At 34.7% G+C, this 17782-nt stretch overlaps 1 protein-coding gene across 1 annotated transcript; it reads left to right on the forward strand.

Moving 5' to 3' along the window:
• Positions 1-3488: 3488 nt before the first annotated feature.
• LOC149804085 (G protein-coupled receptor moody-like) lies at positions 3489-15663 on the forward strand. Its single transcript, XM_089954019.1, has 3 exons — positions 3489-4042; positions 12117-12320; positions 13506-15663. Exons 1-3 carry the CDS (start codon positions 3883-3885, stop codon positions 14267-14269), a joined length of 1128 nt encoding a protein of 375 aa, XP_089810145.1. The 5' UTR covers positions 3489-3882; the 3' UTR covers positions 14270-15663.
• The last annotated feature ends 2119 nt before the right edge of the window (positions 15664-17782 follow it).

Consider the following 17782-nt stretch of genomic DNA (forward strand, 5'->3'; position numbering starts at 1 on the left):
TTTTGTAAATTCAACGTTTTCATTGTGCTTTCCGATTGTCTTCTTTGTTTTTCTTGTGTAATTTTGCTTTCAAGAAAGATATGGATTCAAAGGCTTGTAAGCTACTTAAAACTGATTCTGCACTGCTCCTTCTCAGTTTCTTGCATATATTGCGTTAGGCTTCACAAAGATGAAAGTCCATAAAGAATACATCCTTGTGATAATAAGCATCCTTGATCGATATATGGTTAACGATTTTAAGCATTCAACTAGAAGTAATGAAAATTTTAATCATATAAGTAAAAGTGATACGTAAATGAAAATATCAGATTTAGCAAAAATTCCTTGTAACAAATGCACTGACTCTACATGTTATTTTGTCGCAGTGTTGCTTAATTTTAAACTTTATTTTGGATACAAACAAAGTTTAATAACCTTGTTGTTGACGTATTTTGTTTTCTTCACCCTTGGGGTTGTGCTACGGCCTGAAAGGTTTAGCAAAGCTGGTTTGGTTCTTACATTTTGATAGTATGGTTATTTTTTTTTTCAGGCGTTAGCACCTCAGCACAGCTGGAATATTTCTTAGCTGTCTTGTGAGCAATTTATGAAGTCGGACATTTCTTGACCATTGTTTGTGAGGCGTAGTTTGATATGCCCGTTTAAGAGGGCAAAAACTTTGATATGATCTACAATGAGGCTACAGTTTTTGTTAACTATAACGAAGATACTAACTTTCTCGCACTAAAGGAATCATTTGTTACAATTCACCGTCCTCAACATTATAAACATATTCTAACAATTAGATATTAACATACAAAATGAATTGATGGCACTTTCTGTTCCAAAGTATGTCTGCCAATTTCAAGGTCATTAATATTTATACACTGTTATCTTACCGAATATGACCTTTTGACCTAAAATACCTATTATATTTCACGTTAGGTGCAACTCAAGTCATACACGTTCTTCAAATCAATTTGTTGAGATGTTTTAAGAAGCGTTTAACCTCTCTTGGAACATCTTTATTACAAAAATTAACCTACAAGAAAGAAACATAAGGCGCGAAAAAAAACAGCAACAAACAAACAACAACCTGTGTGGAAATGTTGGCCAACAATCTTAAAATTTTATCATTCTTTAAAATTTAGAGATTTTAATAATATATTCAGATTTAATAAAATCGGTCTTTACAATGAATAAATAATGAATAATTAATTTAAATGTAAAGATCTATAGTAACTGACTCGAACAATTCAAATAAACTTAATTCTTTTATGAATATGGTAACTGAGTGTTTGTGTTTGGACCTCACATTTGTAACCTACGGCATGACATGGTCCTCTGATTTTTCCTCGAGATTTGCTAACCAGTGAAGAGTGTTATCTGCATTAAATAGAAATAGCATTAAAGCCTAAATAGAAAATACAATATTTACTGAGATCCGCCACTGGACAAAGCAAACGTGTGTGATCGGCACATTTCTGAAAGAGCATTTTCCACTCCAATTTCAAGTAAAATCTCATTCAAATACATCTATTTTATGAAGATTAAAAAAAAATACCCTATGCCAATATTTTGTAAGCTGTGTTCAGGTTAATGACTAACATAAGCAATGTAGAGTCTTCGTGTACCTGAACTTATAGATAATGCAGACAAATTAAGGAAATGTACTAGGAACTTAATTAGAATAGTAATACCACATAAAGCACCGGTAATAAGACCTCAGAGTGCCCGATAAAAACTTCAAGGATCAAGATCAGAGATATCTTTTGATATTATGATCGCGAAAACATTATTGGTAAAGATAAGTACAATTATTTCGTATGTAAAGAAAAAGCGTACATCTTTGAAATATTATTTTATTTCTCTCTGACATATCATTCAAGTTTTCTATATAAACCGTCCTATTCGGTTCTTTTGCTGGTTGTAATTTATTGCTTTTGCCTTAAGATGTAATAAAGCTTTCAGTATCTTAAATATAAAAAAAATGCTTTAGCATTCTTGCCATATAAATCATTAATAACTGCACCGTTAAAATGGTTCGAAACGGCGTTTGTAGCAATTGATGTTGTTGTTGTTGTTATTCTAGGGTTTAACGCCATTTTTCAGCACAAGATAGGCTATATATGGCGGCCAGTATAACTGGTGGAGGAAGAACCCTGGAAAACCCAGGGAAGAACCACCGACCCACGAGACGCTACTGACAGGATTTCCCACGTTCCCACGCTAGCCGATCCTTGGACTCGAACCCATACAAAACAGAGGTGAGATGGCAGTGATCCAGAACGGTGAGCGCTTTAGACCACTCGGCCACTCGGGACCCAGGCGTTTGTAGGAAAGGTTTGTATTTGAAATAAGGTGAAGTAAAGAAGTTAGAAATTAAATATACTTTCTGAAATTGTATATGCATGGAGTGCCAGTAGACAATAATATTCATGTTCCTATAAAATACATAATGAATCTTTAGCATTATTTCCCTTTATGGAATTATCTTTATTTCTTTGAAACAAATTACGATGTGAGAATCCCTGTCTCTAATAGTCTCCGTTTCTTTCGTTGTGAACACTGATCCGACATGAATTAAGGAACTACATTCACTATTGCAGGGTCTTTATATCGTAACTTTTCTCCTTTCTCGGAGTTGATAGGGCAACATTTATTAGGAATATATACATCATAATGGAACAGCAGTATGGATGGATTTCTGAATGAAAGAAACGCATAGGCCAATAGGTACGTTTGTCGGCATGTATGTGGATAGGCGGTAGTGGATTGTTGAATATTATTTTGCGGCATTATTGAAAGGGATGCTAGTGTGAAAGGAAAAATATAAAACAGTTTTACACAATTTATTTGCCATTTTTCATTTCATGGCCACATTACCCAATATTATATTTTCTTAATATGTGAAACCGTTGAATATAAAAAGACTGGTCACATTTTTCATTCTTATCTACCGTGCCAGGGGTAGGTTTTCCAGTGAGGTCAATGTTCGACGTGTCACCCGTATCATAATAGGACCTAGTAGAAAATTTGTTTAGATACCAAACAAACAAAAACACAAAATAACCAAAAACAAAAAATGCCGCTGGTCAATTTTATGATCCTTTTTGACAAGACTGACGAGCCAAAAGCAGCCACAAAAGGAATTTCTTGCATAAAGTTTTGTTATTTCGTATTTGTTCGTATTTTGAAGTAGTGTTGGAGTATTGCTTGTTAGTTAAATTGCCTCTGCCGTTAAGATGCACACGCATACGAACGGAGATACTATTGCAATGGTTTTGAATGGCGCATATTGCAAACTGAGTGTAATAAAGATTTTGTCACTGTTATTAAAAATAATGCTTAGACAATATCAGGTTATTGAACAAACGTTTTGTAACATATTGAAAGTCAAGCAGACGAGTGGCTTTCATCTTAAGCGAGTCCGCGCTAAACGATTGGTCGGCAGCTCTGATACAGACAGCGCTGAAAGCTGCCTGTCTAGAATTGATATATATTGAGGCAAGTTTATACTTGGGCAACAGTCGTTATTGAATTTGTTTAGCATATATGCAAGCATACCATGAAAATATGGAGTAGTTTTCAGTATGTAATTATTTCTTTTTTCATGGAAGCTTTGTTCTGATAATTTTTAGGCATGCGATGTTTTCAAGAGATTGATGCCGGAAACATATCGCCATGCAAGTTGTTAGCTTGAACAAACCTGCAACAGCTGATTTTAGTTAATAGTTAGAACAATACGTGTTACAGATGCCGGCGATGTATGCAGCTTTACCGCAGAACATTCCTTTTGTTATACAAAATCAGGTCGTTTTTGCAAACACCAAAAACTGAAATAGGAATATTACTTTTATCTGCTATTGAGCATTTGAACTGGTCATTGAAAGAAATAAGTTACGCATGAAAACGTTCATGTTCACAAAGATGATTATTCTCGAGGAGATTGAAATGAATTCGACGATAAAGGAGGAGACAGAACAAAAGGGAGAGGAAAGAGATGGGTTGTTTCTGTACGTGGCAGTGATCCTGATGTCTTTCATCATTGTTGTAGGCTGTATCGGTATGTTGTGATCTCTGTCTGTATATCTGTCTGTCTAAAAAGGACATATTCACCAATCTTTACCTTATATTTTGTGTAAGGTGCGTGGATTTCAAAGATTGGTATCAAACGTTTTATTTAATGTAGAATATGAGTATGTATGCATGTATGCATGTATGTATGCATGCATGCATGCATGCATGTATGTATGTATGTATGTATGTATGCATGCATGTATGTATGTATGTATGTATGTATGTATGTATGTATGTATGTATGTATGTATGTATGTATGTATGTATGATGCATGTATCATGTGGTAGAGAAAATGAATTATAAAGTACGCCTGTCTCACGGTCTTTCTGTCTTCGTATTTCCATCCAGTAAATAAAAAGATATTTTTTGAAATAATGACTGAACGATGCTATGGTAAATTTTAGAATTTCCCCATACATGGAAAAAATAAATAAAGTTTCGATTTTCCCCATATGTGAAAAATATAAGTAATGAGAAAAACTGAGAAAGAACAAGATAGACCGATACATTTTACCGATAGTATTTACGTAGGATAGAAAGCTGTGAAAGCAGTTTCGCATTTTTCAGTAAAATTAAGATATCATGCCATCAGCGAGATAAAAACACTTAAATGTCTCTCTTTGCATTTGCCTCGTCTTTCAAATGTGGAGAGAGGTTGTTTTTTTTTTTCAACCCTAGGTGAAGTTAATCCAGTATTTCTAATGTAAATGTTTTGTTGTAAGTGCAGTATTAATTTTATATTTCAATGGTTCTGTTGTATTCTGCACTAATGTATCAGAAGAAATTTGTTTTCGGTGACAACATTGGCTTAGGAGGTCTTTTAATTGTCTCAAAACGGAACAATCAGAAGCAATTATTTGTGGATGGGCTAGAATTAATCCATTGCACCATCCTCTGGTGACGAAGAGATGGTACGATAGCTTAGATACAATGTAAAATATGTATCCCAAGAGCCATCGCCGTAGCCAGGCAGTAGTATGCACAACAAAAACGTTTACAATAAATATACTGATACAATTACGATTGTCTCCTGAATAAAGGGAGACCAGCATTAGGCCGAGATCTGCTGTCACAAAATCCGTCGGGACATTAGAATCAATTCTGTTCGTTCTGCAAATGAATTCTGGAGAAACGTGATTCTCATAGCATTATATGATAACAGGTCCCATTTCTGTATACATTTAGGCTAGCGCTAGTCAAACGTAATCATGTTAGCAAAGAAACTTGGATGCAGATGATCAAAATAGGCCCTCAAACAAGTCCACAAATACAAGTATGCTTGTTTTAAAAAAGGTCTTTATATAAGGGAATATTTTTTTCATGGCAGTATAGTAAATCTCTGTGCTAACTCTTAACTGGTAATCTGGCACAGTAATCTCCGTGTGGACCCTTAACTGGTAGTCTGACACAAATTAATTTCTGTTTTGACCCTTAACTGATAATCTGACACACATTAATCCCTGTCTTAACCCGTAACTGGTAATCTGACACGTTAATTTCTGTTTTGACCCTTAACTGGTTATTTGACACACATTAATCTCTGTGTTGATTCTTAACTGGTAAGCTGACATACATAAATCTATGTATTGACCCTTAACTGGTAAGTTCGCATACACAGCACGAGTATTGAGTATATATAATCTAGTGGTTTTTTAATTTGGTAATTTTATAGAAAGAAAAAGAAATTGGTAACAAATAATAATAATTTTAAATAGCAATAGTTACTTGTGTGTGTAAAACGAACTGCAATACAAATAAAGCGAATATTATCTTAAATCTTATTGACTCAAGTCGCTTAAATATTATTGACTCAGTTCGCTTAAATATTATTCACTCATATAGCTTAAATATTATTGACACAAGTCGCTTAAATATTATTGACACAAGTCGCTTAAATATTATTAACTCATATAGCTTAGATATTACTGACACAAGTCACTTAAATATTACTGACACAAGTCACTTAAATATTATTGACTCAAGTCGCTTAAATATTATTGACACAAGTCGCTTAAATATTATTAACTCATATAGCTTAGATATTATTGACACAAGTCGCTTAAATATTAACTAAAATCGCTTGAATATTACTGACACAAGTCGCTCAAATATTATTAACTCATATAGCTTAGATATTATTGACACAAGTCGCTTAAATATTACTGACACAAGTCACTTAAATATTATTGACTCAAGTCGCTTAAATATTGACTAAAATCGCTTGAATATTACTGACACAAGTCGCTCAAATATTATTAACTCATATAGCTTAAATATTATTAACTCATATAGCTTAAATATTATTGACTCATATAGCTTAAATATTATTGACTCAAGTCGCTTAACCATTATTGAACATGGCAGGCAGAATATGTATCAGAATATGGGGTTTACTATACAAGCAAAGGAAGAAAATACAAAAGAGCTTCTGACCTTAATACGCACGTAAAGCTATGAACAATGTTACTGTTAAGACACATATAAAATTTAATAGTGATAAATGTATTGTAAATCTCTCGATCTTAAAATAATAGAGATTGGATAAAAGGGGGTGAAGAGAAATGCAATTCTTTCTATTCTCACAGCGTTAAATTGCGTTTTAATCCTGTGGTTGAAAAAATATTTAAAAACAAATCACCGAAATGATTATCAAACATCTACGAAAGCTTCCATGTGGCAGTGACTTCACATCGTAATATAAACATCCAGCAGTTTTAAACATATACCAATATACCATATATGCTCGCTTGTAAGTGAAGTCCAATTGCATATTGTTGCAATTGCAGATCTGGGTCGATGTTGTTTAGTCGACTCGACCAATAAGTGAGTACATACGGTAAAATTCTTGGGACCTCCTGTTGGATGAACCTCGAAGGTAGAATGTACACTGTTAATTCCAACTAACTGTAGAGCACATTTGTGTAGAGTGTGTCTATTTCCAGCCTGCGAGAAAGCGTGTTTTGATGTTAACTGCTCGAATGAACCCATAAGACGACTCATTCATTCGAAAAAGTCAAGGACTATTTAAGGGAATGTGGTTTGTGCAGCAACATTTAACCATGTTGTAAAGCACCCATGCCGCCGTTACGTGCAGAAAGTCGTGTATACCAAGTCATCTGAATTGTGCTGAATCTTAAAAGATATTGGTCCCTAAGCATTTTTGAATTCCATATAACACTGACATTTAATCACATTTTTTATGAGCCAGACGGTTTCTCTGAGAAACCCTGCTATTTTTCACATGTGTCCGAATTTAATCCTATTTTGATCGGCGACATGCGTGGGTCAATCGATTTCAGTCAAAAGCATACACCAAAGATTTCATAACGTCACCGTTGTAAACATAAGAAGCCAACACTATGCTATGTCGGATCGTCTTCTGCCCATCTTCGCCCTTCAAAGTATCCCAGAGCCCAACCTGAACTAAATATGTGTACGTCGTTTAAACATAACATCTTGATTTTTTTAAAGAACGGTTTATGTCAGATAGCTTTTTTAAACAAATCATTTCCTTCCTTCTTTAGTTAGATTGGAAGAATGGTGACATTTATGATAAAATGCGGCATTGGCGCTTTTAAAGAGTCTGCATGTCTTATCGTTATCTTTTGTTTTCGATAAATTTTCTTTTACAGAATTTTAAAAAGTACGTTTTATATTTTCTCATTTTCTTGCTATAAGTTTGCATTTATTTGGAACAAGATTTATCCTCCTGGGTGTTTTGTGCAATTCATCTTTATATTTTTCGAACATGTAACTCAAGTTGGCATTATGAAACCACTGATGTGCTGATAGATCGTAAAGCGCTACTACAAACAAAATAAGAGTTAGATCTGTTGACACAAACCCTAAAGGTCGAACAGTTTATGATTCGAGACCTGGTTAAAATCACAAAGTCGACTACTGAGGAGGGAATATAAATTTTCATAACAAAGGAAACATAAAGATAGAACACACCAAAAAAAAAAAAAATGAATAATAAAATAGGACAAAAAGAACCAAACAGGATGAAATAATAGGGGCAATTTATCGAATTGTGCTATGAGTGGAGTTGCAAATTAACTACTGAGAGAGAGAGAGAGAGAGAGAGAGAGAGAGATGAATCTTTACATGAACGTAAATCGTTTATTTTCTTTTAAATACCATTTCACTAAACATGATCTGTATTTAAAAAAGACCCTAAAAGGAAATTCTCCAGATCCGATGTGCAACCTTTCGAATAGGATATAAATAAGTTATTATCTATTTTACCATAGTCAGAATAATCTTGATCCTGACAACATCAGCATTAATTCTAAAGACTATCTATTGTTTCTTGTAAAAGTGTTAGGCTTTGTGCAAGAACATATTTTGTATACATTGACCCTGTTTTTTTCTGTACTCAGAAAATCAGATAGCCTGACGCCCAGGGCCCCTCTAATTTCAGATCAGGCCCCTCTTGCATTCTAAGTGAGGTGCCCTTCGGGCGTGTCGAAAAAAAAATTCAATTTGCCGGGGAAAACTTCGATCGTGATGATGAAATATGGAAATTCATTTTCAAGATCTTGACTTGCCATAACACGGCGTCATGCTAAAAAGACTATTTTCACTCCTAAAACCCCTGACACAGTCGTGTTTCGAAACATGATTTTCAGCAAACTTCGAAAATAGAACCAATCAATCAGCTTCAGTATATGCCCGTTATATAAAGCATGTATACACGGTAAATAGTAATGGTTGAAGCTGATGTAAAGCTATCCTTTGGTCAGTTTAAATAAAGGCCAAAAGGTCAGATATAAAGCACCATTTCATGTATTACTGAACTGGCTGACGATAGCTAGTGTGAGGCTGCAGGGGGTGAGTCCATTGTGTTAATTCGTATAGGTAATAATCACGAAGTGGAACGTTGGTATGTGAGAAAGCTTGCCAATAGCTTCTCGTGGGTCGGTGGTTCTTTCCGGGGTTTTCTCGGGTTCTTCCTCCACCATTAATACTGGCCGCCATGTATAGCCTATCTTGTGCTGAAAAGTGGCGTTAAACCCCACAACAACAACAACAACAACGAAGTGGAACAACTCATTATAGGTAAATCAAAGAGATGATAGATGCTTGTAGGACAACAACAGTTATTACATACTCATGCCTTGAATGAGAACGTTTAAGCCGTCTGCATTAAAGATTACTAACAAGTTTGTAACAGCGGCAATGGTTCTCTGAAGTCGGATTTTACTTCATGTATAAATGGAAATGATTATTTCAGTTGTCGCAATAGTGTTCAAGTTTGATTCATACCTGATGGCAATTTAGGAAGCAAAGCCCAGCATAAATAAATTTCAGAACAATTGGCTGACTGAGTTTTACTTCGTGAAGCAAACCAGCTAAAGAAAAACGAAAAGGGGGTGGGGAGCATTTACTTATTTGCACATACGACAAACAACACCCGTACTGGACAGAAGCGTTCATTACTGCTGTAATACCTGTAAAGCCCCCAGTAAAGAACATAGTATGCCCCCTCCCCTACCCTCAATGAAATGGTCAGTCCCAAAGGTCATGTATATTCAATTTTCTATAAATACAAACATATCTTGTGATCAGACTGCATGAGGTATAGCTTGGACAGTGCTAACTTTATGGTCGTCTAGAACAAATGGGTTATGAACAGGGTTCTCTTTGAGAATCCAGCAGAGAAGTTTGAGCACCAGTACCATCCAGTCTAGTGATAAACACTAATGTCGCTTGCATTACCTTCAAACCCTCTACTGAACCTTATTGAATTCACATTTGAAGTATAGCAACTGCAACTTTATGTGACAAATAATATTAAAAGTGGGACAGTTTGGGCACATGGAAATCGTTGGCTAGAGGAATTTGAGTCAGAGCTTGTGATTTTTTACAGTCACTTGCCCGGGGCCTACGTCTAAACGTTTTATTTTTCTTTGAACACCGTTATTTTAAAATATAACAAGTACTTTACTGCGGACAACATATATACATATTTACCGGTTCATGGGGGGGGGGGGAGCAAAGTTAATAAATATTCAATCTCACAAACAAAACTCAATTAAACACTCTGATGTCTGATTAGAAAAAAGCCAAATTAGTTTCGATGAAACCATAAACATAACGACCAGAGCTGACCTAGTTTTGAAGCCGTAATTGTGAAGCTGCATACCTTGATCAATAGTTTTCGAAGTTGGGCAAGTGTATTAAACGAGAAAATACGGTATTCCACTCGACTTCAGTACCCCCTTGAGGGTATCATTATATCAGCTTTGGTAATGTGAATACTTAATGGAGGCTGTATATCTTCTCCATGTTTATAAGTGAAGTGATCAAAAAGATATGACTTTCAGCAATCAAATTCATCTCCATGTTGCTCTCTTGGGATTCCTTTGGCTTCATGCGGAGGACTTCTGTTACATTTGTCCTTGAAACGTGAGTGTGCTCACGTGTTGTGACATGAGAGAGAGAGAGAGAGAGAGAGTACATTATTTTATTATACACTTAAGTGTGAAATATAGAGACTTACTGGATAAATAATTTTCGTATTTGTTCATTCCTATTTTTTCACATGTGAAATTATGAAATATTCCAGCATGCCATACGTCGCCAAATTATGTGTGCCCACACATGTTGTACATGTAGAAACAAAGCGGAGTACTTTATGAGCTAAGAAAAATAAAAAGAAACAGCCTCTCATTACAGAAACGGAAATCAATCTTTGATAAAGAAGTCTGACCAGACGCCAATCGCATTTCTCTGCAGTTTATTTCCCTTATTTCTTTGACAACAACGATAGACCCGCTGCGAAACATTGCTGAATCGGACTCTGTTATTTTCAGAAAGGGTCAAATTAGACCAACAAGTAGGTCTCCGCTTTTTGTAGTTGTTGACTTTACTGGTCCACTATCGGTGGAAAAAAAAAGCGGATACCTTCTTGTTGGTCTAGGACAGGGGTGCACAATCTTTTTTGGCCAAGGGCCAGATTGCATTTTCTAAGACCACTCAAGGGCCGCAAATACTAATTTCTTTAAAATAATTACTGTTCACGGGCCAGATCTCTGTGTTTTTTAAATTTGCTACGAGGGCCGGACAGAACACATTCGCGGGCCGGGGGTTATGCACACCTGGTCTAGGGTAAAATAGTTTACAAAATGACAAAAATGTAATTTAGTGTAAAAGATTATGTCAGCCTAATCCTACAGTTTTCATAGGTTATGCATATGTATATGACCATCTTATGAAAGTACGGCGAAGTTAGGAAAGGGGGTTGGGGGTGTGTGTGAACGTGTTGTGCCGTAGAGAGATTTAATGTTCTAAACTTTGATTCTGGAGCAAGTTTGGTACATATAAGAAAAAGTAAATTTTGTTTTCCTACATTAATACGGAATACATTTCACCTTGTGGTACCAAAAACGATATATTTTAACTCGGTATCACACGATGAAACATATCCGGCATTAACGGAGGAAAAGAAAATATCCTCTATGCCTGTAAGGGATCGAAACAAAAATAAATTTTGTTTGATTGTTTGAAAGATCCAACGTAAGATTTATAAAAGCTAAGTGTTGACAACAGTTACTTAAATAACCTATCCGGCATTAACGGAGGAAAAGAAAATATCCTCTATGCCTGTAAGGGATCGAAACAAAAATAAATTTTGTTTGATTGTTTGAAAGATCCAACGTAAGATTTATAAAGGATAAGTGTTGACAACAGTTACTTAAATAACCTAAACCCGGTTTAAACATCATGAAAACGTTCATCGCCAACATCATCACCACTATCGCTATCATCTCTTTAGTCACAATCTTGGTGGTTTTGGTACTAATAGTAGTAGTATTACTACTACTATAGGTTGAATTAGTAATGATGCTACCAATAATGTTGATGCAAACGACGATGATGTTGAATGAATGATCTCATTTTACGTATCTCTCACGTACTATATAGAAAAACGTAATTATTACAAGTGTCAGCTTTGTCCATCATGTTCATTAAGGACAAATATATGAGAATGGTGTGCATGTGTAAAACAACAACGGATTCAACAATACAATACAATTTTTATTCACATTTACAGGTAACATATTTGTCATCATTGTGGTCAAAACAAAAAGGAAACTGCAAACAGCGTCCAACATCTTCGTGGTGAATCTGAGCATGTGCGATCTCTTGTACGTCACCTGTGTCCTGCCGTTTAATATTTACACGTATTTAGAGAACGGATGGTTTTTAAGTGAACATCTCTGCAAATTTACAGGTTTCCTGGGATATACACTCACAGGTAATTATGATAAGATATCATTAGAGAGACTAATATGATATACAGTTCATTAAGTGAGAAAAAAAATCTTATTAAAATGAAACAAACTAATAAAATATGATTACATGGGCTGCTGAGGTTTCGGAAAGTTTACTCAGAACTCTATCAATTATTACAGTAACATTTTGTCATCATCTTTGGGCGGTATAATGATGATGATGATAATAATAATAATAATAATAATTATAATAAAGTGTTTGAGTTAGCAAGTATAAGTAAAACAGGTTATCTTTAAATGATACTCTAGCAGTTGGTGAACAGTGATATTGGAATCATCTATACTCGCCGCCATTATCTTTCGGTGTTTTGCGAATGCCTGAATATGGGAAAGTAAGAAAAAAAGACGAGTAAGTGTTCGTAATATTCATCATTAATTATTTTATTGGTTATGGAACGTATTCACCATTTAAAATCACCACGATCTTTACTCTTATTTTTAATGACACGAGAGTATCAATACATATTTATTGTAATTCAAGAACTCAAAGAAAGCGTATGAGACACAATCTGTCTCACCTCCATGAAGTCACGTGACATCTGCCAGTACACACGTTCAGCAAGCTTCGAAAAAGAATAAAAGTACAACGATAGGGCGCACCTTAATTCGCGGAGCGCACTTTTAGTATAACGACTATTTTCTGCAATATTGTCCTGTTGAACACTTTATCGTTGTTTAGATCGCATTTTCTCGTAATTTTGTAAGTATTAATTAATACTTCAGAATAGAATGAAAGCTTCAGAACAGTGAAAGCAAAGAAGGCAAGCAAGGCGATTTCTTTCCAATATAATTTTATGCACTAAAATATGTTTTCTTCTTTCATCGATGAAATTAAAATTCAACACAATCCACCACCCCCCAACATTTGTATGGTATAGGAGATGAACGCCCGAAGGCCCCAATTCAAATATTTCCTTCATGTCGCGCAATTTCCCCTTGTATTCCTCCATTATATGGAGAAGAGCTCAGTGCGTATATTCAATAGGTCAGTCAGTACACATATGACTGGAGAAGCGCTCGCTATCGCCTAGTATATGCTTATCTTAAATAAATTTTAAGCAAAGAAAGGTTCAGTCGGTATTAAATAACTTTGTTCTGCATTTTGCTGAAAGTTTAATCTAATTATTTTTAAATTTCTAATCTTTCAGGTACGACCATAATTACAATTACACTGATAGCTTTCAACCGTTACAAGCTGGTTCGTGATATTCACTCGTACAAGTGGACATTTCAAACGAAAAACATGCTGGTAATGATTGCCGTTGCATGGACGGTACCAGTACTAATGATGATTCCTCCTTTGACCCAAGTCTGGGGACGTTTTGGCTACGAGCATATGTTAGGAATTTGTAATCTTCTTCTTGATCACAAGAGTCAGCTGTTTAAACTATTCCTTCTGGTTTTCCGTGCGGGAATTCCCGTAGTTCTCATTACACATTACTACGTCATGATCTACAAGACCACACGTTCCAGTCATCGCCGCATGGAGAAAGTATCTTCCACCGTGGGTTCTCTAGAAGCGAGCAACCATCGCAAGGAAATGCACCTCACGAAGATGATGATCACAATATTCTTGGTTTTCATCGTTTCTTATTTCCCTTGCACGATTACTGGAATGATTGACTGGAACCATGTTCTTTCTAGAAGATTCCATATGTTTTGTGCAATATCAACTTACATTGGAAGCGCTGTTAACCCGCTTATATATGGACTAATGAATAGTCAGTTTAGGAGAGCGTACAAAAGGTTATTATGTTGCTGTTTGAAGAGGAAGAACCAAGGTTCTTCCTCGGTCACGCATGTAGTAATCCATCGTGTTTATAACGTAAATGACACCTTGCTCGCGAAATCTAACGAACCTTTAAAAACTTATGAAGAAAAAAAAACAGACGTAGTAGAGATGGCTAAATAGGATTTAGCTTGTAAACTGCCAAAAGATGAATCTATACGTTAAGTCACACCCGTTGAATTGTAATGAACTTACGTCAAATATGCTTGCAGTACTGACGTGTTGTGGCATATGAGGGAGAGAGAGAGAGAGAGAGAGAGAGAGCAAGAGAGAGTATTGTAAATTGTTGTAGATATAATAATAATAATAATAATAATAATAATAATAATAATAATAATAACAGTAAGATGAATTTAAGAACATTTTAAAAATATGTTGTTGAAATATTTTTATATCCTCATACGTCGGTATACTTTGTTTCTTTAGATAAAAAGATGAATACATAAAGCGACATACAGCCCCCAAATCAGTATGCAGTTTATGAAGTCGCACTCCTCTCTTTACAAAAATGAATAAATATTTTAGCTTCAGTTGTTTCAGTTGTTTCAGTGATCTTTAAGTTCTTATTTTGTCGAATATCGATATTATGTAGTAGACCCGATTCCGTGAAGAATGATAACTTGTGTGTACTATACGTAGGTACAACATGTTACCAGCTCCAAAAATTGACTTAAAATATGGCTGAAGATAACAGCTTTCATATATTTACCACACTTTTTTCTTACATTTTGATATGAACGCTCAGGTAGCCGTTGTAGTTAGAGGATCCGCTTCGTGCGCGTGAGGTCGCGAGTTCGAACTCCGGCTGAGTCATATTAAAGATTTGTAAAAATTGTATGAGCAGCTGCCTCGCTTGGCGTTCAGCATTAAGAGGTTAGTATTACGACTGGTCGCCCTGGTGTCAGGATAATGTGACTGGGTGGGACATCATGCTGCATGCTTGTGGCATGATGCCCCAGCACTAAACATCAGTAGTGCCACACTGCAGACATCTTAGCAATATGACTGGAAATTTTTTAAAGCTACGTTAAAAATCCAAATCACACACACACACACACACACACACACACACACACACAAACGCACGCACACACATTTTTATGGAACGAAAGTAGTCTAAATATTTTGTGTGATATATATATATATATATATATATATATATATATATATATATATATATATATATATATATCGAATCTGTGTAGAAGTACACTTCCAAGTTAACACCGAATCTGTGTAGAAGTACATTTCCTAGTATACATATCTATCCAAAATATATTTAATATCCTGTGAAAGAAAGAAAGAAAGAAAGAAAGAAAGAAAAAAGAACATCAAGAACATCAAGAAAGAAATCAAGAGGAATTTAATCCATGACGCAATAGTTTTTAAGGTAGAATATAAGAATTTGCTAAATAATTTATATTTAAAAAAATATGTTTAATGAACTATCTATTACAAACAGAACTAATATTGCGTCAACTGACAAAATTAAACATTTATCTCACTCAACTGTTCAATCATTCTTCTGGTTTATTTATTTACTTACTTCTTACTCACTCTTACGATATTATATCTGAAGAGCAATATTCCGATAATGCGACGAAAGACGATATCACAATCGAAGAACATTATTTCGATAATGCGGAAAAGGTCGTTATAAGAGCAATATTCCAATAATGCGACGAAATTCAACTTTGCCACCTTTTGATAATTTTCGACTTTGACAGTTTTGTTGCCATTATTTGTTCTGTGAATGGTTAAAATTTACCTTTTTTTGAAGAGATTGTGATATTTGCCATAAACTCCATATAAAAATTATTTTAAAAAAATAAACCAGTTCTACTTTAGAACTAAACAAACCGTTTATTTAAGTAAATTGCGAAAATCGCCTGTAAATACGTATGACTAGAATAATATCTCTGAGCGATTAATTGGAGGAAAATCACTTTGAAAAATGTCTTATCCTTTTTATATTGTCCTTTATCTTTAGATAGCTGTTAATTATTAAACGTGTACATACGACGTATGTAACTTAAGTGCAGATTAACTATTAGACGTTTTAATTACATTTTAAATTCTATTTTTCATAAACATTATCAATAATAATATGTTTGAAATTAAATATTTTTGTTGGGACATGTTCGTAATGCATATTGCAAGTTGGAAACGAATGATTTAAATGGAGTGATTTTAAATGATACCGCCGAACTTACATTTCAAACACATTCGTCTCAAATACCCACATTGGCCAAGTCCGAGACTCGAACCCGCGCTGACCGAGGTGAGAAGGCAGTGATCGGTAAAGGCTTTAGACCACTGGGTCATCTGGAGCCCCTGAATAAAACTGCGTCGAAAGTAAATTAATTGGTCTTTATTACTTAATTTACAGAAGAGACACAAGGAAGACTTCATTCTCCCACGGTTTGAAACGAGGGAAAAAATGCCTATTTAATATTTTAGTTAAAAACAACAGAAGATTATAGATATAGATGCAGACAATGTTATAAACTATGGGACACACACAAGATCGCTTACTTTCTGCTTCTTCTTATGATGGCAAGGAACCAACGGCTATCAGTTTTAATTAAAAAATATTGAATGCTATCATTTGATTTAGACGTGTTCTTATCGAATGAACGAGACAACAACAATAAGTTCCAAGCGCTCTGATATGGTAGAATGTATAATCAACGTAGTAAATGCAACAATTAACGGAGACCTGACTATATATCTAATTATTGTCAGATTACATTTTTCCGACGGTAAGAGACGAAGGTAGCAATATCTGTCAATCTCTATGAAAACAAGATTTCTCTGACGATTGAGCCTCAAGGGAGAAAAGAATAATGCTACAATAGTTGATTATAGCGACATTAATTTGAAATCCTTCCATGATACTAAAGGTTTGTTTAACGTTTCGGTCATTGGACAGATTTTTTCATCCATTTTCCAATTAGACATCTACGTAAGTAGATATCATTTGCGTTGGAATTAATTTGTTGCCGTTTTTATCACGTGTCCATGAAAATGATTCGTAGCTTTATCGGGGATATAAATGACTTCTTCCAACGGACTGTAATTAATCCAGTTTAGCTGAAAAAAGATTAGCGATAATGTTCTCGTACTTCGAACTCTGATATCTGGAATTTGATTGTATTAACATAAAAAATGCCAGAATTCTGCAATTGTTTTATTCCAATTGGTTAACAATGTAAAATTCAAAACGAGTTTCAAAACTTATATACATTTTGAAACAATTAGAGTTAAAATAACTCGACCACTACACTAGATTAATTTTGGACATTTTTAAGTTAAACTAGTCACGAGAACGGCTCGTCATCAAAATGCATGAACTATACTTTTCTCCTTCTCCCGTTGTCTTTTGCTTGCTTTCTCTTTATTACACGTCGTAAATTAATAAGTTTTAATTAGTTTTTATAGTTTTATCCGTGCTCAATACGTTAATTAGCATATACTGTTATCATTGCTTATTATTTGAATCCGAATGCAAATGATGCTACTGGAAGCAAAATAAATAAATAAATAAATAAATAAATAAATAAATAAATAAATAAATAATTCCTTGCATATAGGTCGGGTCCAACAGCAAATATTTTTGATTCCAATCTGTCAGAT

The sequence above is a fragment of the Sinohyriopsis cumingii genome, chromosome 3 (assembly GCF_028554795.1).
Source record: "Sinohyriopsis cumingii isolate HCF-2022 chromosome 3, ASM2855479v2, whole genome shotgun sequence".
In the NCBI taxonomy this organism is placed as follows: Eukaryota; Metazoa; Mollusca; class Bivalvia; order Unionida; family Unionidae; genus Sinohyriopsis; species Sinohyriopsis cumingii.